General features: G+C 35.7%; 1 protein-coding gene across 1 annotated transcript; it reads left to right on the top strand.

Annotated features, from left to right (window-relative positions):
• Positions 1 to 64: 64 nt before the first annotated feature.
• Dis3 (exosome complex exonuclease RRP44-like protein Dis3) lies at positions 65 to 26,177 on the top strand. Its single transcript, XM_073984994.1, has 9 exons — positions 65 to 410; positions 488 to 816; positions 876 to 1,320; positions 1,659 to 2,240; positions 2,490 to 2,986; positions 3,049 to 3,513; positions 25,344 to 25,547; positions 25,610 to 25,748; positions 25,815 to 26,177. Exons 1-9 carry the CDS (start codon positions 357 to 359, stop codon positions 26,100 to 26,102), a joined length of 3,003 nt encoding a protein of 1,000 aa, XP_073841095.1. The 5' UTR covers positions 65 to 356; the 3' UTR covers positions 26,103 to 26,177.
• The last annotated feature ends 1,731 nt before the right edge of the window (positions 26,178 to 27,908 follow it).

Genomic DNA, 27,908 nt, shown 5'->3' with positions numbered 1-27,908 from the left:
ACGCACATAAACATTCTTGCTACCTTTATGTAAATTCGTACTTCTTTCTTTTTTGAATCTTTTCTGTATCTTTCCCATCTTCCTAGGCATTCAAAGTAAATTGTTACATCTATTGCTCCATGTTTCCTCTTGCATGTTTCCTTCCTTCTCTCTTTTGTTTTGATCTTGATTTTTACTGCACATTCTCGTTTTTTTGTTCTTTCTTCTTGTGGCGCGGTTTAATACCAACGTTTCAACGTTTCCACGCGTTTTTGTAAACAATTATCCAAGGATCAGGATTTCTTTTGGATTTTATTAACTGTTGTGCCTCCTGGAACGATAAAAAGTCATACCACATTACTTGAAAGGTACTAACCATGCAGACAATAAGGGAGTTTACTAGGAAGACAAAAAGAGGAAATATACTCAAAGTGAGTTTCTTGGTTGGAAGATTTTGATAAGATTTTAATAGATTTGTTAAAATAATTATAACCCCTTTCTTGGCCAGATTGTTCGTGAACACTATTTACGTATAGATTTGGGATGTGGCTCTGATATATGCCATCGTTGCCAGCAAGATGAAGACGGTGTACAACTGAGAACCGAACGTATGAATCGCAGTACTTTGTTCGATTTCCCACACTATGTTGTACTGGATACCAATGTGGTGTTGCATCAAATAGATGTGCTCGAGGAAGATGCTCTACGCAATGTTATTGTGTTGTCCACGGTATTGCAAGAGGTCAAACATTGCAGTTCGGTCATATATAAACGATTCCATGAAGTGATCCAGCATAAGCCACGTGGTTACTTTGTATTTGTAAATGAACATCATAAGTAAGTATGGAAATTTAGTTAAGAAGAACTTTACTAATACATATTTTATATTTCCGAAGGGATACCTATGTTGAACGACAACCCGGTGAAACGGCCAATGATCGTAATGATCGTGCCATACGATTTGCCACATCTTGGTATGATGGTCACATCTTGGATGTACAACAATCGGCCGTTAAGAAATCTAAAGGCAAACAAATGACCCGAGTTGTTTTGATTACCGATGACATTGCCAACAAGGAAAAGGCTGAAAAGGAAGGCATACTGGCAGCCACGGCTGAGGAATATATTAAGTCTTTGGTGGATTATCCTATGCTAATTGATAAATATGCCCGCAAGGATATTGAAAAAGATCGTGAAACAGACCCTCTGTTTCCGATGCATTTGAGTATGAATGAAATAATCGAAGGTGTACGGAATCAACGTCTATTGCAGGGTGCTTTTCAAGCTTCAAGGGAAAATTATTTGGAAGGTTCGGTTAATGTGGAGGGTTATGAAAATCCGGTAAGTTGGTGGCTTGAGATATGTATGTGCAGTTTGTTGAGAAAATGTTATCAAATGTGTGGGGAAACGTTTTTAATTATATTGAAAATCACGAGATCATTTGTTAGAACTTTAATTAGGTGTTAGAGTGGTCCTTGAACTGACATTTAGCTATGGAAACCCCTTACATTATGCCTAAATTTCTACTCCATCGACTGTTGAGATCGCAATCTTTATGGCGAATTCAAAAGATGAGCCTTGATTTGAAAACATTTTCTTCACACACTGTAGCTTTATAGAAAAGATTTTATTCTGGATGCTTGCGCAAAATTTTACCCTGCATTCATCTTCCCTTTCAGATTCTCATTCAAGGTCGTGATTCTCTAAATCGTGCTGTCGATGGTGATTTAGTGGCCATTGAACTGTTACCCGAATCCAAATGGTCAGCGCCAAGTGAAATTGTACTAGAAGAGGCCGATACCATTGATGTGGGTGAAGATGAGGCTGATGAAGAGCCGGCTGAGGATGTTTTGGCTGATGCTGCCCTGAAGGCTGCGGCTAGTGGTGAGAAAAGACCTACCGCTAAAGTGGTGGGCATTATCCGGCGTAAACGACGACAATATTGTGGTATATTACAACCTGCTCAGCTACCAGGTGGTACCAAGCATATTTTTATACCAGCCGATCGGAAAATACCACGTGTACGTATTGAAACTAGACAAGCAGATAAGTTACAAAATCAACGAATAATTGTGGCAATTGATACATGGCCGCGATCCTCACGTTATCCACATGGACATTTTGTAAGGGCTTTGGGAGCCTTGGGCGATGTTGAAACAGAGAATGAAGTTATTCTGCTGGAACATGATGTGCCGCATAGTAAATTTTCCGAAGAGGTGCTTAGCTTTTTGCCCAAAATGCCTTGGACCATTACACCGGAGGTAAGTGTTAAAGGAAAGCGAACAAGTCGGGCTAAAGAAATAAGCTGAGATTGGATTGAAAGTTTTTTATGAAAATTATCCGGTTTCAGTCGGGTTAAGCTGCTACTTTTTAATATAATCGTGACCAAACCGTAAAGACCTCTCTGTGGTATCGGAACGATCAGAGCTTAGTTCGAAAACTCAACAATATTGAGAATAATTTGGGAGAATGTTTTTTTATAAATTGTTTTTACTTCTTCTTTGCTCTAGGACTATGCTGCCCGTGTTGATCTCAGAGACTTGGACATCTGCTCTGTGGATCCTCCAGGTTGTACAGATATCGATGATGCCTTGCATTGCCGTGATTTGCCAAATGGAAATTTGGAAGTTGGTGTCCACATTGCTGATGTTAGTCACTTCATACGGCCCGGTAATGCTTTGGATAAAGAGGCAGCCAGTCGTGGCACCACCGTATATCTGGTTGGTAAACGTATTGACATGGTCCCCGACTTGTTAAGTTCAAATCTTTGTTCGCTGCGTGGTGGTGTAGAACGTTTTGCGTTTTCATGTATTTGGGAAATGGATCATGAGGCAAATGTTCTTAGCAAGAAATTCCACAAATCTGTTATAAAATCCAAATCGGCAATGACCTATGAAATGGCACAAATTATCATCGATGATAAGACCCAAAATCACAATATTGCCAAATCATTGAGAAACTTGAATAAATTGGCAAAGATTTTGAAGAAACGGAGAATGGACAGTGGGTAAGACTAATGGAATCTCTATGATTTCAAATCATTTAAAATATTGTTCTCTTCCTTTGCAGAGCCTTGGTCTTGGCCTCACCGGAAATCCGTTTCCAGGTCGATAGCGAAACCCATGAACCATTGGAAGTTGAGGCAAAACAATTGCGTGACACTAATTCTATGGTAGAGGAATTCATGTTATTGGCCAATGTCACAGTGGCCGAACACATTGCCCAAGAATTCCCCGAATGTGCAATGTTGCGTCGACATCCACGTCCGCCGATCAGCAATTTCGAACCCTTAATAAAGGCGGCCCGTCATCAAAACTTTGAAATTTGTTGTGACTCTGGTTTGGAATTTTCCAAATCTTTGGATAAATGTGTTAAGCCCGATAATCCCTATTTTAATACAATGATTCGTATTCTGGCAACAAGATGTATGATGCAGGCCTTGTACTTTATCAGCGGTACCCTGCAAAAGGATCAATTTGAACATTATGGTTTGGCGGCACCGATTTATACGCATTTCACATCACCCATTCGAAGGTAAGTCTCAGTGAATAGTTTTAAGGAAGCTTTCTTGAGGTTAGGTTAAGTTATGGACTCCTGGACCTCCCTGACCTGGAACAACACCAGTGTTCCAAGCAGCGACAGCCACCTCAGTGTACACATGTTTTATTTGTATCGTTTTTCTGTCCCGGAATGGCTGCTCCGAATTCTTTTGGTTCGTGTCGGGATGAAGGATAACCCAGGACAATTATATTTGTGCTCGGTTTGTCACATCCGCATCTTCACCCAAATCCAATCTTCGGTGAGATGTAATAAAGATCGGGGGTGGGTTCATCTAAGGGGTTGTTCTGGATTTGTCCATGTGAGATGTTGCTGCGTGAACAAAGCCCCTATTAAGTAGTCGTCGTCATATTACGCGACTCCGCCGCAGTCCCTTCAACACCAGCCGTTCCGAGACATCATCTCTGCTGCAGCTGCTCGCCATATACCTGCACGTCGAATACCCGAAGTGAGACCAAATTTATCAGCAGAAGCGACGGGATTAGCAAATGAGCGTGATGAGCTTCGTCGTGCAACCCCAGAGTCAGGGAGCATAAGCGGAACAAGTGGTTAAATCATCTGAAGAGTTGCAACATTGGAGCCGGAATAAGTGAATTGTGGGCAACGTTTAAGTCACTCTCAAACCCCGGAAAGAAGGAAGATAGGACTTCAGTTACGTTATGCTGACTGATCCGAATCGGTGCACAAGCTATTTCAGTCGACAGTTTGTCGAGCAGTGACAGAGTGACAGCGCGAAGAAAAGAATACTTCGTCGCATTAGATCTCTTCCTGCCGAGGATGAACCATCACAATATTGTGAATGTCATCAAGAACGCAAAATCATCCAAAGTGCTGGGCCCTGATAGAATCTCCATGGTAATGCTGAAACAGAGCTAGATGTGCCGTGAGTCGGGTATCTCAATAAAGTTTTCAACCTGTCTCTAGGTAAATACATCGGTTTTCGAAGTCTGCAAAACGGCCAGCGTGGTCCCGCTACTGAAGTCAGGAAGAATGCCAGCAAAGGTGAGTCGCACAGACCGATTTCGCTGTTGTCGCCGGTAGCAAAGATCCTTGAGGCTTTATTCCTCCCTAGCGCGAAAAATAGCTATCCAGTTGCCGATCATTGGCATGAGTTTCGTACCCAGTACAGCACGACAACAGCGCTGCACGCCATCTCAATACATATTAATCGAGGACTCAACCAAAGCAAGCCGTGTGATCGAACAGTGATAATGGCACCCTCGACTTATCAAAAACCTTTGACACTGTCAAACACTCCACGCTGTTTGAGAACATCGAACAGCCAACCCTCCGGCCAAGTTTGAAACGTTGAGAGAAACAGGCAGTTCCCCAAGGTGGGGTGATATCTCAGGATATTGAGATCGTAACGTATGCAGATGATTGTACGATCTTGGCGTTAGTTACCTTCCCTGATGTCATTAGTCAAAGGCTAAACTTCTATTTGACTGATCTTACCACCTTTTTCCATGCGAGCAATATGCAAATATCCGCCATTAAATGTACGGTAATTCCGTTCACCACATGGACGGCACAGGTGATAACAGAGTTGAGTGTCATGTCCGACCAAAAACTACGCCAAAATTCTAGGGGTCATATTCGATAGCTTCTTCATGTTGTGCCACAGTTATCTGCGACAAGCTAAGATACGAGGAAAAAGTCCCTGGCCGGCAAAGAAACGTTGTTGACCACATATATCGCGAAGGCATTTGATGAATCGATGAGAATGTTAGAAGCGAAGATTTTGTTAAATCGGAATAAGATAAAGAACTAAGTTCAACATTCGTGTTGTGAAACTCGTCGAGTAAAGTTGTGCCTGACTAAGCAAAAAAAAAAAAAAATAATAATAAAATAAAAGCGCCTCATCGCGAAAAAACAGACAAAATTTATCAATTCATCTACCATTTATGCATTAATTAATTTTAATCATCAAAAACAAAACAATAAATGTAAGTGCCTTGTGTCAACGGTGTTCCCATGAATTAGTGACTTACATATCATCATACAATTCATCATAAAATTCATTTGGTGATTTCTAAATTTTATTCTCTAAATTAAATGAACTATTAAAAACTGCAATTCTTTAAGTTAGAATTACCAAGAAATATCCTATAATAAGAAAGCGTCCTAACGGTACCTTAGTGGAAGCAGCTGTCTCTTTCTATCTATTCTAGATAGATCTCTCACCCTTCTTTTAGCATCATTTATGGTACAATCATTCTAATTGTACCATGGCATCATTCCACATTAGGTATGTATGTCTGGTTACTTTCCCAGCAAGAACTTTCTCAGAGAGTAAGGAGTTTTTATTCTCTTTTGCTAGAAAATTGTAAAAAGTAAACAGACAACTTCCCCAGCAGAAACCAGCAAGCAATCAGCTGACTTGCCAAAACAGAACAATTTGTCCGCCAATGAAGGAACCAAAGGAAGCAAAAATGTTGTATTTTATTAAAAATTAAAAAGAAAATAACCCAAAAAAGGATTTTCCCACTTTGCAACTTTGTTCTCCGAAAAAGCAATACAATTAGGCTTGCTATTTCTACAATAAAAATGTTTTTAATTTTCACAAACATAAATCAACGAAAAATTTAAAACCAGGGTTTAAAATGCTAACTCCATATTAGCAAAAGCACCGAATATTTGAAGTAGAGTTGTACAATCTAGTTCAATTGAAAGATCTAGTTCAATAGCTCAGCTCTTTTAACTGAACTAGTTCAGTAATCTAGTTCATAGTTCACTATCCAGTTCAATCATTCGGATCAGAATCGTTCACGAGCTCTTAATCGTTCTCTTGATGAAAACATATACATACATACATCAAATAGGAACAAACATTAGAATAGTATAATTAAACTACAAAAATATTACAGATTAAGTTTAGAAAAAAACATCCTTCGAAAAAATGTAATTACAATTTCATTTAAGTGCCTGGCAAAAAAATCTTACGTTGTGTGTTTGTAGAAATTATCGCTGTATGTATGTTTCTTTTTATTTTTTTTTCCTTTTTTCTATCCAAAACAAGGCACATTGAATAGGTAATGGATTCGATATATTGGGATACGATGTGTTTAAAATGCTCTTAAAATTTATTTTTATTACAATGGGGGATGACACTTCACATTGATACAAAACATAAACAAAACTTATTACATTACGAAGGCGTCACTTAGCATAGAGGACGGCGTCACTTTATGTGAATGACATTCTGAACTAGATTGTGAATCGTTCGTTCGTTGATCGTTCTTTGTGAATCTTTCGGTCGGCGCTCAGTGAGCTATTGAACTATAATGAACTATATCGACTGATCTAGTTCATACGCTCTTTTCAATGAATCGTTCAATTGAACTAGTTCGTTCATGAACTATACAACTCTAATTTGAAGCTTTGCTTGCTAAAATTTCTTCGAAATATGTTTAGCAACAATGAACAACGGCAACATGTAGCAACAAATTTCACAAAAATATTGCTAGCGATGCTGATGCTATTTGATATTGTTGCTTTAATAAAAAAGCATCAGACACACATACTCATATTTTGCAGCACACATGATCAACACATATCAGAAAAGAGAATAAGCAACAAAGTTTCAACGGCTTAGCCATGTTTTCAGCAAACAATTGTTTTTGAGATCAGGGTTACCAGTATAATGCATTAAAAATCACGATATAATTAATTCCACTTTTTCGTTCAAAAGACATGTGAATTTTTGGTGAAGCCGTTCAAAATATATTTTTTTTTATTTTTAAACAATAATAATTAGTATTCTTTAGGTTCTACCATATGATGAGGGCATTTTGACATTAAATGACATCTTTTTATTACTGCGTTGGCAACTCTAATGACAAAAAACACCCTCTCTGGCTAATTCGCTGCGACGAATGGTCAGCCGACTGCTAAATATGTAGCGTGGTTGTCGATTATGCATAACGAAAAAAAGATTAGGCGTAAAGAACGAAATAAGCAAAAATGTACAAAAATAAATATGCGTTCGGTTGCTCATTTAGCCGTGTGTGTGAATATTGTGTAGCAGTTGAAGTGTACAACTAATGCTAATGTTCTTAGATGCTGGCTTTTAAACCCTGTTTAAAACAGATGATTGATTGTTTTCAGGAAGAAGAAGAGTGCAAGTGCTTGCTAGAAGAAATTTGTCCAGCAAGAATTTGCAAGCTCACAGTGAAAGAACTGTCAAAATGTCTCTCTCGAATCGCTCTCTTTTGCTGACTTTTTGCGTTAACAGACGACTTCCAGCAACAATCGGTACATGTTGGTACAAATTTTGGGGTAACCAGACAGACTTATTAAGTGATTGCAAACGTTTTTTTTTTTGAAAATGGAGGAGGGATTTAATTCTCCCCCTTCCCCAGCTATCTCTGCTACCAGGTCGAGTATTAGAACTGAATCAAGACAATCTAATGCTAACCGTGATAGGAGCAGAAGTTCTAATAGAAGTAATAGTAATGCAGTTAAAAAAAAACCAAGAGCGAAACAGTGAAACCAACTTGAACAGTGCTTGGATTTGGCAGCCTCAACTGAGGTTGACTCAACTCCAAACACATCATCAATACAAATATTTGGTGCTAGTCAACAGGAAAAAGTAAAGCCAATAAATAATTATAGCTACAGATATGAATCTAATCACAAGGGCCCATATATTGTGTATATGGACAAAGTTGATGCTTCAGGTAACATTGAATCAATAAACACTATTGCGTTGGCGATGTTGTTCAAAGATTTGGGAATCCCAGGGGTTCTTGACATTTCAAAAAATTGGGTTTGGACGAGCGAAGATTACGTGCAGAAGCCCAACTTATGCAAACATTGTTGCATCATCCCCAGCAATTAAAAACAATGGTTATATTGGAAAAATATTCGCACATTTCGTATCCAAAGTTGGCATCACCCACGCAAATCACAGATGAAAATATATACAAAGCCATCCAAGCGGACAGCGATATTTTAAGCATCACTAGAATGACAAGAAAGGATAAAGGGCAAGTAGTACCAATCCCTGGAGTAAAAATAATTTTCAAAGGCTTAGAATTGCCAAAAACCGTCCGTTTTTTTGAATACACCAAAGGAGAAGTTAAACACTTCGTTGCATTTGGCCAATGTTACAAATGCTTTCGCTTCAATCATTACGCGGATCATTGCAAGCAGAGGTTAGAATCATGTAGAAATTGTAACAAGCCACAGGAAAAACTTGATCATTGTGCGGAACAAATTGTTTGCAGCAACTGCAAGGGAGAGCATTCTCCACTTGAGAGTGGCTCGTGCCACTACTTATCAATTGAAGAAGGTTATGATCATGGAAAATCTTACACAAGGAGAAGCTAGAGCAAAATACTCCAATGTTTTCAATAACAGATTTAAATTTTTGGAGGATAATATGGATTCGGCCTTCACTCCATTGTTAAATAGAAATAGGAAACGAAATAATAATAATTATAATATCCAAGACATGCCTGAGACGCTGAATAACACAACGGAGTCAGCTAGATCTCTTCATGCCCTAATCCCCTTTTCCAAAGTGGCCAAACCAAACAGACTAAGAGAAGAGGCAAATGCAGCCAGAAACATGCAGGAATACCGCGATGCACTTAATGCAGAGGTAACCCATAAGTCTGAAAATGGATCAGCCTTAAAGAATATGCATAAGGTTACAGAACTTGAAAAATTTCTATACGAAACTGAAAAAGAAATCAACGCAGTGGCTGAAGTTGGGGATAGTACCCTAAACAACAGCCAATTACGCGTATTACTCAGTGTAAAGGATAAACTAACAAGACAAATAGTAGATGTACAGTCGTACATAATTAGTGAAAACTTACAAGACAAGGACAATTCTAATAATACCAATAATTAGTCATGGATTCTCACGCCATAAACACATCTAATATGAAATTGTTACAATACAATATTCAGAGTGTTAGCAAAACGGAAAATAAAGATGACCTCGAAATGTTCTTGGAGAGTGAAAACATTGCTATTGCAGCTCTGTCCGAGACTTAGGTCAAGGACAATTCTTATGCCAGCTTCTATATCTATAATTTCGTCAGCAAAGCCAGATGTGACGGTTATGGTGGAGTTGGCATACTGTTAAAAAGGAACATTAAGTTCTCTATTATTAACACTGACACAAACTACGAAGTTGTAGGTATCAGTACCCTCAACTTACGTAAAAATATCAATGTCTTTTCGGTCTACATACCACCCAACCTACGTAGACATCAATATTCACAGATGGTAAAAAGGGTCTTTGAAACTGCGTCGAAACTAGATGGCACCACAATCATCATTTATGGCAAATCAACAACATGCCCAGGGTGATATCGTCCAATTCTATTCAAATGAAAACGACTTTTTCTGTCTCAACAACGGGGAGCCTATTTTTTCTTCTAATAATTCATGCTCGGCAATCGACATAACATTCATCAATTCTACAAGGCAACAGGTTAGCTGGAAAACAAGTGATATAAAAAATTCAAACAGCAATCACCATCCCATTTTAGTGGAATTTCACAACATTTCTAATGAACCAAAAGTAGGCAAAAAAATACAAACGGAAAAAGTCCTCAGTAATATTAACAATATGACTGTAGGCAACAATCTTGAAGATTTTTACACCAACATTAACACAATAGTCCAAGAAAATACAATTCGTTTAGATCTTCGGAATAAATATGTCCCCAAGCCATGGTGGGGTGAAGAAATTCAGTCACTCTACAACGAACGTATAGCAGCTCGTTGGAGATATGAAGCTTCAAAATCTTGGGCTGACGTAATTGACCTGGGTGAAGTAGAAAGGAAACTCTTCAGGAAAATCTCAAAAAAGAAAACGAAAAATTATAGAAGATTCCTAAGTCAACTTAATATCGATCATTGAGTAAAGAAATATGGTCCATGGTAAAAATGTCAAAAATACGGCAAGGCTAAACCAGTCAACAGTAGTTGGAATAATAGCCCAAAAGACGAATATCTAGATTTCATCACACACTAAACCTCGGCAAATACAACAACACCTGTTGTCTTTGGTAACATAACAAGTACTAAACCGACGTTAGACCCAATGATTTTTGATCAGTTTCTGGTATCAAGAAGTCCCAATTTAGCACCCGGACCGGATGGCGCGTCTTAGCGAATGATTAATAATCTCAATAACGATGAAAAAAGATCCCGGAAACATTCAAACGTCTACACGGCATCAATACACAGCATCTCTGGCCCTGGTAAAGAGCTCTTCCAGTTCGCCGATGACTTTCTTGTGATATGTCACGACAAAAACTTCAAAAAGGCAAAGCAATTATTAACAAAGGCAATGGAGGATATGCACTTAAGCTGCGCACAACTCATCTGAGTTTCAACATGGAGAAAATTAACACCATCCACTTCTCCGCGAAATGTAGTCCACTTGATATCAGTATAAATAACATTGAAATAAATCAAACGAATTCCATCAAATATTTGGGCCTAATATCTCTGCCAGTGGCTCCGCAAAGGTGCATATCGACAACGCCACAGCTGCGGTTGATAAAGTTAATAATTTTTTTTTAATTTTAAGTGGTTGCAATTTTGGCTTATCGCCTGCCAAGGCTATGAACTTCTACAAAGCATTTTCCAGAGCTAAGCTCGAGTATGGAGCTTCAGCGATATCCAACCTGACAAAAACTTCCATCAACAAAATTAAATTTTGCTCTAATAAATACCTACGCAGGGCTCTGGGGCTCAATTCTGTTTCTATGAAAATGTGAAATGAATACTTTTATAAAGGAGAAAACTGTCAAATGAAAAAAATTATAAAGGAAATATTTTTCATTTCAAATTTTCATAGAACAAGAATCCAGCCCCTGGGCCTTTTAAGGTCTACCCCGGTCCCTATTCTGTACCACCTCGCGGCTGAACTGCCACCGCAGTATAGGTTTGAGCTCTCAACAGCTAAAGAAATAGTGCAAGCCTACGGATTGCTAGGTCTTGCCCATACCAAACTGATTCCTGGGAAGAGTACAAGCTACGCAATGATTTATGACAAATACAAGAACATCATTGACAATGTTGCGCCTACTAAAGTGGTATCTACAACACCCCATAGACAAATTACACAAACCGACTTCTTGTACGGGTTGGTAAAAAAGAAAGCAAATGCTAATGTAGACCGGATTCAAGAACTCGCCCAGGAGAAAGTAAACTTACTCATGGAAACAGGTTTCGACGTCTTTTTCACCGATGGTTCGGTCAATGGCGACAACTCTGGCGCTGCTTTTCACCATCTCAACAGCGACTCCATCCAAGCATTTTATACTTACAAAAAGCTCTCGTCAATGACTGCCGAAATCTTGGCCTTTCTGCAAACCGCCATCTTTGCTCGGAACCAAGGTTTCACGAAAATTGTCATATTGACAGATCGTCTTAGCGGCAACTATGCACTTAAATCTAAGCAACATAGGAACTATCTGATCGATGAATTTATTAATATCATGAGCACGACCTTCACAAACATCGAGATACATTTCATCCCAGGGCATTCCAATATCGGACCAAACGAACGTGTAGACCAATGTGCAAAATGCTCTGTGACAAATGGTAGCTTTCTTGAAATTATGTGGCCCATCAAAGATGCCATCAATAAAATTAAGGACTCTTATTTGGAACGATTGGTCAAATGAGTACAGATCTATTGCTGGACAAGCCAACTCTAATTTTTTTCAAAATCTTTGTTGTACCTAATGAGTCAGCCTGGTATAAAAAATCGAACCAAATGGTTATAAACCACATTCTTAGCAATCATTTATTCAGCAACAGTATCTTAGCGAAAATGAAGGTAGTTGAATCAGGAAATTGTGATTTATTCAACGTCGAAGATTCTGTATCACATATATTATTTGAATGTACAAAATACAACATCAACAGAGCAAAATTCAATTCATTTAACGAAATTTTCACCGTCGAGGATTTCATAGCAAAACACAAATGGGAACACCTATACGATTTGGTCAAATATATCAAAGCAATTAATGTTAAAATTTAAATAAGGCACGCAGACATAGTCTACAAAATTTTTTGTGGCGCTTTTACACTCTCTTAGTTGGGAGGGGGCCAACAACTTAAAGAGAAAAAAAGAACTAAGGGGTCGATTATGGATAGCAACTCAACTTTAGTTGCGTTGCCTGAAGAGAAAATCTTGCGATTAAAACGAGCAAAATTATGAAAATTTTTGTCAAATTCAATCAATATCAGTGTTTTAAACCTTCAGCTATTAATTTATTTGTAAAAAAGATACAATTAAAAAGGTAGATGCCTCAGCCCAGCTGATCGAATCTAAAACGTCAAAAAACTAGAAATTCGCCATGAAAAATCAAAACAAAAAACCATATGATTCGGTAAGTAAGAGATAGCATGTGTTCACTTTATAGACAAACACAAGCGATAAAAAGAGACAACAAGAGATCATTTGGTGAAAATTTTGGCATTTTACATTACAAAAAAAGTTGCTTTGTTGTAGCAATTCGTCGTTGTTTCTACCTTTTTTATTGTACCATGTCATGGTCCAATTACAGGCCCTCCAGCAAAAACCAGAAGATTTCGATATGAGCTGTCAAAATTCATACTTGTCATTTGAATTCACTGTACAGAAACAGCTAGATGTATCTCGAAAAAAGAAAACAAATTAATTGAATGTTGTACATCAACATTTGTTGTGTTTTGTATGAGAATTTAATTTACATTAAGGGCCTGTTTCACTATGTCGAATGAAAATGATTGCGAACGAAAAACACCTAAACTTTGGTTTTCATGGCAATATTGACTTTGTGTTTGCTTTAACAAATATAACAAATACAAAATTCAAAATCATACACAAGTTTAGTTGTTTTTCTTTCATTTTCATTTTCGTTCGACATAGCGAAATAGGCTGTAACTTATTTTAGCAGTTCAATTTCTATCAGCTAGTATTTTCAGTTTCGTAAAACAAAAAATAACTACGGTAACAACGTTTTCTCGGAAAATATTTTGTATTCATTATAGAAGAGAAATATTTGTTATTTATTTTTGATTTAAAATATGCTTTGACAGCAAATGAAGAAATCAGTTGGTGTTATTAGTTGTGTCTTTTTACTTTCTCAGTAATAATTATTCAGTAACTTCTTTTCAGAGAGTAAGAGAGATTTTACTCTTTGATACGAAAATAGAGAAAAAAGTAAAAAGACAGCATTTAGTAAACTTTAGCAAGATAACAGTTGATAACCAAAACAAAAACATTGGCGCCAATGCATGAAAGAAAAAACTAACACCAAAGTAATGAAAAAGTTCTTCAATTTTAAGCAAAATAAATAAAAAATAATTAATATATTAATAGGTGTGTTCGTTTACTCAACAATTTGTACGAATTTGTACAAGTCCAGTAACTTCTTGTAAACGACTAAGGTCTTTTGCATTGTACTGTAGAGTAAACGAACAACTTCCAGTAACAATTCGTACAAATTTTCAGTAAACGAACACACATAATAAAACTATCAATACAGCTGAATCGTAATATTTATAGAATAAATAAGATAAACATTGAGCAGCTGACCAGTAGCAGATGATTAAAAAACAGCTGATCGAAATTGCTAAATGTTGCTGGGAAAAATTCTTTCAGCAACTTTTAGCAATTTCTCAGCAAGCAACTGTCAAAATCGTTCTCTCACTTCGCTCTCTTTTACTGAACTTTTGTGTAAAAAGACAGCATTTAGTAACATTTCGTAATAATTATTACAAATTATCACGTAAAAAGACACACCTATTGTATCACCTTTCTTGCACCATGCTGTGAGGTATAGAAATGTCAAACTGTACAGAAACAGGTAGTTGTATCTCGAAAAAAGAAAACAAATAAAGATAATGTTGTACATTTGTTGTGTTTTGTATGAGAATTTAATTTACTATAACTTATTTTAGCAGTAGAGTTGTGCAAATTGAACTATATTTAACTACCTAGTTCACTATCTAGTTCAATGGACACCGGTCGTTTCTTTGAACAAAAAGCGTATACTTATTATTTCACGTTAGTTTGTGTAATGTTACTCATACGTTTTTGAACTAGGACAGTGAACTAAGTCGTTCAATTGCCCAACTCTATTTAGCAGTTCAATTTCGATCAGCTGGTATTTTCTGTTTCGTCAAACAAAAATAACTATGGTATTTGGCATTTAAATCTATGAATTTTGGCATTTAAAATCTTTGTTTTTCTTTCAATTCGCTTGCTGGAGGACCTGTAATAGGGCTATGGCATGGTACAATTACTTAGGTAGATGCATCAGCCCAGCTGATCGAATCTAAAACGTCAAAAACTAGGAAGTCGCCGCGAAAAATCAAAACAAAAACCATATGATTTGGTAAGTAAGAGATAGAATGTGTTCGGTTTATAGACAAACACATACGATAAAAAGAGACAACTAGAGACCATTTGGCGAAAATTTTGACATTTTACATTACAAAAAAAGATGCTTTTGGTCTGTTCCAGAACTGCAAGAATCTACTAATTTTTACTATTTTTTCCGATAACATAAAGGAAAAAATGTTATCGTAGTAAAAAATAGTAGCTTCTTGCAGGTTCTAGAACAGAGCATTTGTTGTAGCAATTCGCCTATGTTTCTACCTAAAACTCCGTACACACTAGAGCTTTTTGCCGGGCTAACCTTCTTTATGAGGACTTGTTTGACATATAAGCAATGGAATTGACATTTAAAACCCAGTGGGTTTGTTAAATCCGCTTATATGTAAACGTACTTAGGGCCATTATTATATGTGTTCTTTTACTATCTGATGGATTTAAAAACGCAAAATAAACCAATTTGGAGGCATTAAAAATATAATTTTTACATTGAAAGTTAATGCCACGAAGCTCCTCCTTGAAATTCAATCATCACTTTTAAGTTTAAGTTGAGCGGAACGCTCTAAATCTGTTCGGTAAATCCAAAATATAACAAAAGAAGACTTATAATAATGGGGGTTAGTATTAGTAATTGTACCATGGGCTATGGTGAAACTGTAGAGAAACAGGTAGATGCATCTCGAAAAAATAAAAAAAAACTTCATGTTGTACACTTAACATTGTCAGATATTGTTTATAGGATCCCACTGCATTTATGTATGTAGTTATGAAAAAACATATACGTTTTTTGTTTAATTAGTGGGTATAAAAACTGGTCAAATTGGCCCTATTTGGCTTTTTTTTTGGCTCAATATTTAAGTTGTACATAAAACTATGATACCCAAAATAAACAACGGGTTTTAAATATTTTTTTTTGTAATTGTAATAAAAGTTATGTGAAACGTATTGTTACGGAATTAGATTTAACTAATCTCCGTGTAGACGTTGTTTTATTCCCCAGCACGATTTGTACCAAATAAAACAGGGTTCGTTTTAGATTACGTTTCTACAATGCTTTATTTACTTTATTACACTTATTCAGAACCGACTTTAATTACAAAGCACACAGCAAGTCTCTAGTTAGCACGCAGCTCTTATTTAATCGATCTGTTCAGTTCAACGCTTAAAACACGACTCAACTCAATGTTGCCATTCGTAACTCTATTTATACCCAAAATCTCCTTGGTCTAGAAATATCTAGAACATATGGCAACCTCTCGAATCTGTGCAGCGAACACACAGACGCACATTCGCACTGAGCGAACAACCATACTCACATACATACAAGTAGACAAGCACAGTAATGACGTAATTACAACAACAAACAACTACACGAAATACAAGAAGTAGGAACTAACGATAATTACATTATTATGGCAAAACAAACAAAAGAACATTAACAAAAGGTAATGTAACGACTAGAATGATGAAGAGAGTTCTACATGGTAGTTGTTGTTGCTTAAATAAAGTAACTGCGTAATACAAACTTTACGTTATAATTCAAATTTTTAAATTAACGGAAATTAAACTAAATTAACTTAAACCTATCAGTTACATTCGTAACAGTATTTATGATGTTAAGTTTCGCCAATGAAACACAAGCGATACAAATAGAACTACACCATTTTCACATGTAAATCGAATAATTTCGGTTGTAATTCGAAAAATTTCACTTGTAATTAGAGAATTCTAATTGAAGTTCGAATTACAAATAGAAAAATTAGATTTACAAATGAAATAATTCGAATTTCAAATGGAATTCTCAAATTAGAAATGAAATAATTCAAAATTCAATTGGAATTCTCAAATTACAAGTGAAATGTTAGGAATTTCAAATGAAATAATCAAATTACAATTGAAATTTTTCGAATTATATGTTAAAATGGTGTAAATAAACACAACACTCAAAGCTGTTATAAATTATTACAACTACGGCCTGTTAGCATATCGTCGGTATCATGCTTAAATGTTCCATGCGTCATTTTCCCGTTTTGAGATAATCGCATTTTAATATTTGCGTCACAAGTGCGTGGAACTAACTGAAGAAAATATTTTTATTTTTTACTTGAATTATTAGTAATAGTCAAGGCGAATTTAACAAGGTGATCCAATGGGCGAATTCAGGCTGTAATCTTCATTTGAAAATATAATAATACCCTCAAATCAAAAATGTTCCCCTTATATAAATACTTAAATTGTAAAATATTCATTCGAAAACTGGATTAGTATCAAACGTTGTTATGTTTGCCGTATAATAAAAAAGTTAAACAACCGTATATTGGTGAATACAATACATCCTCGTGTAAACCCCTTGGTGCTATCGGCACATTGTGACCAAAAACGTTGGTGAAACTTTAAAAATAATGCAAATAGGATCTTCCAAGAATTAGTTTGGGCTCTTATTTTCGATATACGCCCTAGACTTGTTCGCAGAAGAAGTTTTGTAAATAATTTGAAGAGTTATATACTGGTCAAGAAACCGTTGTCATACCGAAAGGAAGACAATTTATGAAACACTGGTAGGAAATTTAATGTGTTCTACGTTTTAAACTATCCAATATGATTTTTTATTTTATTTTTAATAAATTATATTCAAAATAAGATTTAATAACAAAAATTTAAAAAAAAAACTGATTTATTTAGTCATATTACTTTATGTTACCCACTGTTGGTTAAAATAGTGGGTTCTTGACCGGTGTGTTGTTTGAGTTGGGAGCTGTATAACTTTTCAAATTGTTTTCACTTCTTCTGTGAATAAATCTAGGGCGTATATCGGAAATTAGAGCCCCAACTAATTCTTGGAAGTTCCTATTCGCATTATTTTTAAAGTTTCCCCAACGTTTTTAGTCACAATGTGGCGATTGTCTCAAGGGGTTTTCACCAGGATGTATTACCAATATTCGGTTGCTTAACTTTTTATTGTACGCCAAACATAAGAAGGGTTGATACTAATCCCTTTTCCGAATGAATATTTTACAATTTAAATTTTTATATAAGGGGAAAAAAATTTGATTTGAGGGTATTATTATATTTTCCCCAGACCGTGGCAAAAAGTGGTAGGAGATGGCAACCCTGTTGGGATAACAAATGCATATTCCTCCCAAAATGACTATAACATGTCCCAAAAAACATATTTAAGCCAAAAGTACAGCTAATTAAAACCGATAACACTACAATCGTTAATGATATACCGTTGTTGCTTTTGTTTTGCACTCCCCATTCTCAAGGATCAGTCAATATAGTTGTTGTTGTGATCCCATCCAACTACAAAGTACAGAAACAACTTTTTGAAAGCTCTCTCTACATAACAAAGAACAACTGGACACAAAATATTACATTTGTAAATTGTAACGGATCGAAAAATTGAGTTAATGCGAAATCCTGGATTTGTTGCTTTTGATATGCGCAACACTGTACACTAAACTTATTGCAAATTTGCAGTTGTGAAGTATTTTTGAAGCCTTGACTTGATAGTAAAATCAAGTCAGCCTAGTGTCTCTGGTCTTCATAGAATCCTTCTTCAATACACTCACATATACAATCGAAGATGGGTTTTCTTCATGAATTGTAATGCCTTTCAGTTCGGAAGTGGCTTAGAACGCTAAGACCTCGACAACATTGTCTGTTCGTTGGAGAGGACCCAGATTTAGACCTCAGCCGGGGCAGCCGGGCTCATGCTACAAATTTTTATTTAATTGTTGTCTTATTAGCGAGAGTCATTTATATGCGAGAGTTTTATTTAATTGAATTAATTGAGCTATCATGACCTAAGGAGTTTGTATTGAAAAAGTAATGTCTAGCGAAGTCCAGTTATTTTTGTTTGGCGTAACAGAAAATGCCAGCTGATCGAACTTGAACTGCAAAAATAAGGTGTTGTAAATAAAATTCTCATACAAAAATCAACAAATGTTGAAATTTTAAGTGTACAACAAGAGATTTTTTTACTACCACCTCTCAGCGAATTCAAATGACAAATATGATATTTGAAATTTGTTTGCCTATTAGGGCAATTTTAATATTAATTTTTAAGCGAAGCCGCTCCACAACCGATTTATCTGCTGAGCCTCTAAAAAGGCGAAACATGCCACATAGTGGTTTGTGGTTTTGTGGGTTCGAATCTTCGGCTTTCCTTTTTCACTTGCTAAAATCATTGGTCATTAAGCTCGACTCATGGCACAATTACCAAGGTAGTGGCATCGTAATTTTGAATATGTTATGTCAAAACTTTCTTTATGTTGTTGGGGAAAATACAACAAAAATAATTTTTTTATAAAGGGATTTGACTTTTCATATTCGATCAGGTGCACGATGGGGCCGATGATATGTTTTTGAGGCAAAAAATCACAGGGGCAAGCTAGAACTTCAACATTTCGTGCAGATGTTTATAATCGGCCTAGAAGCTAATCCGCCAAATTTGGTTGATATCGGTTCATATATAGATATAGCTCTCATATATATGTTCGCCCGATTTCGAGTAATTGATGGACCAAACACGAAAATTCTGTCCAATTATGATGATATTTGGAATATGTGGTGGAATTCGGACTGGAAATAAGTTTGCCAAGTTATTTTGAAATCGGTTCAGATTTGGATATATGTAGCTGCCTTACATATTTTCGCCCGATTTGAGGTATTTCGTGCAACAAACACGCAATTTCTGTCCAATTTCGAAGAAATTTGAATCGTGTGACAGGATTTGGTCTAGAAATATGGTTCCCAAATTATATTGAAATTGGTTCAGATTTGGATATAGCTCCCATATATATTTTCACCCGATTTTAGGTATTTGGCGCAACAAACACGCAAATTCTGTCCAATTTCGATGAAATTTAAAATGTGTGACGAAATTACGTCTAGAAAAAAAAGTATGCCAAATTATATCGAAATCGGTTCAGATTTGGATATAGCTCCCACATATATTTTCACCCGATTTTAGGTATTTCGTGCAGCAATCACGCTATATATGTCCAATTGTGATGAAATTTAAAGTGTGTGACGGAATTTGGTCTTGAAAACATGATTGAGACATCATATTGAAATCGGTTCAGATTTGGATAAATCGTTCATAAATTTTCTCTGTCGAAGTTAATTGTTTTCTCAATTTAGTTGGTTGATACCGAACTTCCTTGAGAACATAGTGTAAATATTTTTCTTTTGACAAATTGGCCGAAATAGAGGCGGCATGAATCAAGGGTTTGGTATTGTTGCCGTGTTCATAGCAGACTTCCGAAGCAAGTTGTCTTCCTTCACTATAATCCACATTAGGGCGCCCTCTATTCTTTTTATCATTACCTTGTTCTAGCGTAAATACTGCGTCGCTAGCTAACCATAATCTTTCAAATTGTAATACACGACTTTTTGACCTCCAATTTTTTATCCATTTTTGGTTAAGGCGTGCACAAATATTATAAATTTGCTTTTTAACTTCCGTCATGAAGTTGTCTTTGACACCTCGATTAAATTTTGCAGAAATCCATTCTATAAGGTGTTTAGGTTTTCGCTGATTTTCCAACCAAAAATTAAAAATATCCAAATTTTTATGTTTTACGAAATCTGGAAGTTGATAATTTTTTTATTCGCAAGTATACGCAAAAATTCTTTTCAAAATCTGTTAGCCGACATTGTCACCTTTCACCAGATACATATTTTTACGAGAAAGCTCCCTGAAGCCGAAAGTTCTACTCCAAAGAACACATGGACGATACCACAGACTACATCAAAAACCATCACTTACTGACACAACAAATTATTGACCACATCTAATATTACATTTACACTTTTAATAATAATCTTAATTTACATACCATTACCCGTATTTTCCATTTTTAAAAAATAGATAATATCAACAGATCAGGGTTTGGCGCCAAAATACTTTAATTGTTTAATTACGAATGAATGTCAGAAATAAACGGAATGATAATTATGACATCTTTGACAGCTTGGCATGTCGCCGTGGGTCGTTGCACGATTGTAATTTTTTGGTTTTGGAGGTTTGAAAGTGTTAAGAATATAATTCCGTTATTATTTGATTTCAATCGCTGACTTGAAAAAATGAATTTTTGCCCCAAAAACCTGCCATTGGCCCCATCGTGAGGTGGTGTGATACCACTACCTGGTAGTGCTGCCATGGCTCGACTCTAACGAGAAATTTATTAAAAAAGAGAAATATGAATTTTGACAGCCAAAAAGAAACCAGCTGTTTTTGAGAGAGTACCTATAATCAGGGCGAATTTAAGAAGGTGATCCAAAAGGCGAATTCATTTGTTGTCAACATTTTTTTGCGCGAAATATCCACAAAAGTCAGAAGAAAACGATAAAATATTCTTCGCGAAGCTTGAATAAAGACGTTGTACAAAAATATTCTTGATAGAAGTGAAATATTTGTTATTTATTTTTGATTCAAAATATGTTTTGACAGCAAATGAAGACATCAGTCAAAGACATAAATACAACAAGATAAGACATTTCTTTTGCTATCATTCTTCAGTGAATGGCTTTTGAATTTAACATAATGTTATGTTACGATATGGTGATATAACATTTTTTTCTTTTATACATTTTTACGTATTTAACCGAATTTACCGATCCAATTGACATGGAATTATTCTTGAATAGATCCTTGAATTCATAAATTTCGTTTCTGATACCATTACATGAAATGTGCCTCCTTGGTTGCGATTTTGAATTAACTGCAACCCGTTAAGGGTAATGTTTCTATACAAAGTTTCGAAAACATTTTTTTGTTGCATGCATTTTGTCAGGTCTTTATTACTTTATGTCTTTGCATCAGTTGGTATTATTAGGTCTGTTCGATAACTTCGCAAGTAAAAAGTACTTGCAAGTATTCAGCAAATTCTCAGTAACTTCTCTCAATGAATTTTACTCCCTCGAAGCAAAAAATTTGCAGAATGTTATCGAACAAAACTTTGCAATCACTTGCAAGAAGTCAGCTGACTTGACAAAGAAGAAGTTTGGCGGAAAAGATTTTATTTAACAATTGAAGGTTGGTCCATATTTACATTAGGCAATTTTCCTTGCGGCAAGTGTCAGTTTGTCGGTGAGAGAGGGTGAGAGAGGGTGATGAGGGGCAAAGGGTTACCATATGCCTCACCTCTATCTCCTTCAAACTGAAAATTTCCGCAAGGAAAATTGCCTAATATAAATATGGACTTAACGAAAATTATTTCACTGAAAATTAAATAAATATTAACAACAAAAGGAAAATAGATCTAATGTGTTCTCCAGAGACGTCTACATGGTGTTCCTCCTACTCCACGGGTGCACCGCTTTTGCTGGGATTTGATACCTTTGAAATAAAAGAAATAGTCTTTACAAACTACAAAATAAGTTATTTTACTTACCATCTCGTTTTCCATAATTTATTTAGTTATTTCTTCCCTTTTTATCTTGTAATTATTTTAATAACCAAATGTTTGTTTATGTTTTTTGCCAAGAATTGCAAAGTCCGCCAAAAAACATTCGAATTTAAATCAGCTGATCAAACTTGCAAATTCAACCAAAGAAAATTTTGCTTGCAAAAACTTATAAGTTCTCAATAAAAAAAACTCTCCAAAATTCTCTCTCAATTAGCTCTCTTTTACTTTACAAGTTTGTTATTCGAACAGCAGTTTTTAAAAGTTTGTACAAATTTGTACAATCTTTTGGGTTATAGAACAGACCTATTGTATCACTTTCTTTCTTGCACCATTTCTTGTTTATTCAAAGCCTACCTAAAGTCGGCCAATAAGCCCAGCTGATTATTATGTTTGATACATGGCACAATAATAAAGGTACAACGGCAAAAACAGCTGATTATCACATTAGTGGTCAAAATATATTATTGTGAATAAAATTACATACAAAAGGTAAACAAGCAATTCACAGTAATGCGTTATTTTCACGTTTGGTGTGGTAAATGGCCCGATTATTGTTATCGATGTAACACCTTCTTATTCCGCCATGGTTTGATATCAAAAATATTATTGTGATTTAAAATACAAAGAAACTAAAATCACAATAATGTAAAATCTATTATGTTTTTTGTCAAATGTTGTTAACAGTACTCTGAATGGCCGAACTTCTGTAGGCCTTGAGTTTATTGGTAAGAGGTGTGAAGGGGGTGAAACTCTGTACACAATGTTCTTTAATCTGAAATTATTCTTTGTGTTTAAATTCGTAACTCTCAAACCAATGCGAAGCAATGAAAATATCAGCATTTTCATATGATTTTTTATATGTATGTACATATGTGGACGTCAATGAAAATTTTAAATAACAGAATAACAAACTATGAAAATTTTCATAGTTTGGCCTATGCATAGGCATATTTATTTATACAAGGTAGAAGTGACAATCAGCTGTATTGTTACTTTTTTGTAAATTTAGTTTTCAAAATGTAATAGGGTCTACTCATGAAATTTGAAACTTCGAAATTTGCTACCATAAAATTCTTCTTTTCACCGTAAATGTGTAATAACAATGACCTACGACAGTTCTGTATGCTTTATATTTACATTTTGATTCAAATTTGTTTTATTTTAGAGGATTTTCAGAATGTATTTATGTTTTTCCTAAACAAATTTTTGGAACGACCCTTTTATTCAATATTTACCTTTGACAATTAATTTGTTGTTGTAATTCATGCATATACCTTATATAAATTTGCCTTGATGCTACTGAGGCATGCATCTCTGCTATGGTGTTGCCAGATTGTTGCCTTTTATGTGGGTAGTACTAGGGTTACCCTAAAACAAAGATCTCAAAATACTGTTACAACAACAACTGATGAGAACGATAACTTAAGAATTGAGTACCCGATTTTGCCGAAAAAATTGCAAATCATGATGGAAACCACCTTCGGGTACCTTCCTCACAAAAGTTCTTATTTTTCGATGCAGTTTAGGAGCTGTTCGAGGATAATTTTGAAATTTTTATCGAAAGTAGTCCTTGTGATACAGACTTTGATTTACTTTTTATGTGGGGGAAGTCCCAGGTAGAATTAAGTGCCAGCTGTTTTGAATATCCTGTAATACTAGTGTCAAATTCCTATGTAGATTAGGGATATATACAGCCCAATAATGAATGAAAATTCCGTGCGGAATTTCACTCTTTTCCCTTCTTTACTATCACAAACAAAAAATCCGAATGGAAATAAATTCCGATGGAGAAAAAGTAGGTATCATGAACGCTCTCAAACATGTGTTTTCCCCCAAAAAAAATCTCCCTTGCAAAACTGAAGGGAGTTTATAAAAAATCTTAGTATTTCCCACAAACTTTGTACAAAACATGCAAAATAAACACTTTTGTTGGGATTTTATACTAAAATCTTTTACTTGTTGTTGGAAATTTATTAAAAATTGAACAAATTTTACAAAATAACATCACTTTGCAAACTCAGTCGCTCTCCACTTTTTGTACCGATCAACGATGGGATGAGAGAGTTTTGGACATACAAAATTGTTGCACAACAATTACTGAAAAAACACTGGATAAAAGCATATTTTCAATTATTTTTATTTCAGAATTCGTATTTTTAAATTTTTGCCATTATTTAATTAAAAACACCCGTTTCTAACACATTCATGATAGTGGCAGTTCCATAGCACAATGGAGTCAATTGCACTGTCTTCTTAGAAATTTCCAATCACATCTGATGTTTTTCATAATTAGTAACATCTTCTGAATGTCTTTGACGTATAAAAGTGTAATTAATTTGATTAAATTTGTTTAAAAACACAAACACTTAAAATTTTCTCTTTGTTTTTTACAACAATTAGGGCACACAAGGTATGAAAAAGACCCTTCAGTGCTGCCAAATTCAAAGGTTATTTTTCTCACATTATTCATGATAGGAAAAATATAATTTCCTACGAATATCTCCGAAGTTAAACGGGAAAACCTCCCTCATATCAATGAAAGATTCTTCGAGGCCGAACGAACTGCCTCACCACATATGGGTACGCTTCTTCAGAACAATTTCGTGGGGGATTTTAGCCACAGCGAAGTTGGCGCCCAAGACGGACTACACAATAATATACCCAATATCGATTTTCTTACTGCGATCATGCATATGATGAACATATTTGTGTCAGTTTTGTTATATGCACAACTTAAGAGAATATGTTTTTTGCAGAACAGGGCTTCTCTCTGTCATTTGTCTGACCATATATCAATCCATAGGTTGCATATATTGACCGGCTTTGCTCTGGACTACATTTACATCGATGTTTATGTATAATGCATTAATCAACCTAGTGTCAATTTAAGATAATATGTGCAATATGTGATTCCGTTCAGAACAGACAATACTTAAATTGTTTCGAAAAGTTTTACCACAAGAAATTTCCAAAATTTCTTCTTTACAAAAAAAAAAAAACTACAATAAATTTCTATTTTTTATTTCCAGGTATTCCGATATTATTGTACATCGTTTGTTGGCGGCATGCATAGGAGCTGACAGTACCTATGCTGCATTACTGGACAAGAATGCCAATGCTGAATTATGTCACAATCTAAACTATCGCCATAAAATGGCACAATATGCTGGAAGGGCTTCGGTGGCTCTCAATACGCATCTATTCTTCAAAGGAAAGGTTCAAGATGAGGAGGGGTAAGAAAGGCGACAACAAAATCAAAGATTACATTTTTAAACCCCACCCGATTTTTTTGCAGATACATTTTATTTGTACGCAAAAATGCCCTACAAATTCTTATACCCAAATTCGGTTTGGAAGGCACCATTTATTTGAATGCCCTAAAGGATGATCAGAAGAAATCAAATAATGGTGTTGTCTTTACTTTCAATGAGGAGGTAAGTTTAAGTTTCAATTTCAAATTATTAAACAAAAATTAATTTTAAATTTATTTTTATTTTTAGGACTATACCCAACGTTGCGGCGATATTGTCTTTCATGCATTTGACCCGGTCACGGTACGACTAAGTTTAGACTCGAGCAATGTTCAACATGAGAAATTAGTTTTTCAATTGGTTAAACCATATATTAAAGGTTTTAGTATTGAAATCGCTGACAACGCTGATGGCGTTTCCAAGGGTGCAGTTACTGCAACTGAATCGAACGATGTTGAAATGAAATCAACAGCAGCAGCAGCAGTTCAACCACAAAAGAAAATTAAAAAATCCAAACAGAATAAAAATAATAAATAACCAATTAAATTTGTGAATAATTTATTCATACACTACTATATTTATCACAAAAAACTAGAAAAACAACAACAAAAATACTAACATTTTGTGTGTTTTTTATGTAATTAGCCATTGAACGTTGGAGGAAGGAGGAGGAGGTTACAGTTGTTTGTAGTTTATAGTAATTTATTGTAAATTCAAATTTGTTTGAATTTTGTGTTAAAGAAAAATGAATAGGGTAAGGTTATGAGTTTGGTCTCTGGCCTCAGTGTTAAGTGGACTTATATTTCCTAAGTACTTCAATCACGTACAACTTTTTACACATGGACTATACTTTGTTCTACACTTTATTAGCACACCTGGTGATAATAAGGTTAGCCCATATTATAAAGCTGTGATATGAAATTTCTTTCCCTGTTGTTTTAATTCACATAAACGAGAACCTAGCCCATAGGGCCAAGAACGGTTCCAGAAACCACAATGCATTCACTACAAAATCTTAAAAACTAACAATTTATTTTCAATCATCTAAAAAATTTAAATTAAATAACAATTAAAATAACAATAGAAAATAAATACATAAATAAAATAATGGGACAAAATTAATGAATAATTATTATTTTAGTATTTTAACGCATTTTTCCTACCTCGATCATTTGTTGTTGTAACAGTATTTTAATGTTTGTATGTTCGTCTTTCTGCTTAATCTTGTTCTGTGTCTATTTGCAGTTCTAAGAATGTGGCTGCTTTGATGGGTTGTAGCCACAAAGCTACTGGAGTTAGTTAAGTAAGTTTGGCAGGTCAGTTGTAAAGCTGCAGCGTGTCGTGCGGGCCTGTGCCGCATGCTGGGCAGATGTTCTACACGATTCCTGCCCTATAGGAAATAAAACGGCTGCACCATCACGAGCGTACTTGAGCCAAAACTGATGTACATAGATGGTCCACTAAAGAGATGAGGAGGCTCCCTGTTCCAGATCTCAGGGCGACATTCTGACAGGTTTGAATATTTTTCCATCGCGTTGCACTTATATTCGCCGACCACACTGGCGCCAGATAGCTAACGAAAGACTGACCTTTCGCGATATATGTGGTCAAATGTGACAGCATGTTCACATCATCCGCTACCATCGACCATGACATTCAACTCAGTGCTCATCCCTGCCAACCATGTGGTGAACAGAGTGGCGGATATTTGCATATTCCTCGCGTGGAAAACAGTTGGTAACATCGGCCAAATAGGAGTTCAGCCATCCCCAAATGACATCAGGGAAGGTAACTGACGCCAAGATCGTATAATCATCCGCATACGTTACGATCTCAATGTCGTCTGGAGGGGTTGAACAATTCCGGAGATATCACCACACATTGGTGAACTCCCTGTTTCACCTTTCGGGGTTTGGACTTTTTGTTACCGAATCCCACGTACACATATAATTGATTATCCAACGTTTCAAGCTTGGCCGGAGGGTTGTCTGCTCAATGTCCTCAAACATCGTGGAGTGCTTTGCTTCAGTCACGGTACCACCCTGCCCATTTTCCAGACTTCGGGAACGTTGAGCGTGGCTAGATTCGGTAGTGATCGGAGGCAAAATAACATAACTTGTTTAAACTTAGAGAGAGAGAGACAGAGTAACAACGACTACTAAAAACGTCAGAGCGAAAGATATATGAAGGAGTGGCTCTAAATAAATTTATATTGTAGTCCTGTTCGCAAGAACTACGCGCTATTCAAATTTCAAGAAATAGATTTAAAAATGTTTAACTTTTGTGGAGGAGACATAGTCCATCTTGGAACTGGATTTCATTTCGGAAGTCATTCAACTTTTG

The sequence above is a fragment of the Musca autumnalis genome, unplaced genomic scaffold (assembly GCF_047663935.1).
Source record: "Musca autumnalis isolate F117 unplaced genomic scaffold, ASM4766393v1 scaffold_1, whole genome shotgun sequence".
Lineage (NCBI taxonomy): Eukaryota > Metazoa > Arthropoda > Insecta > Diptera > Muscidae > Musca > Musca autumnalis.
The sequence above is the reverse complement of the archived record's forward strand: the minus strand, read 5'-3'. Positions and strand labels throughout refer to the sequence as shown.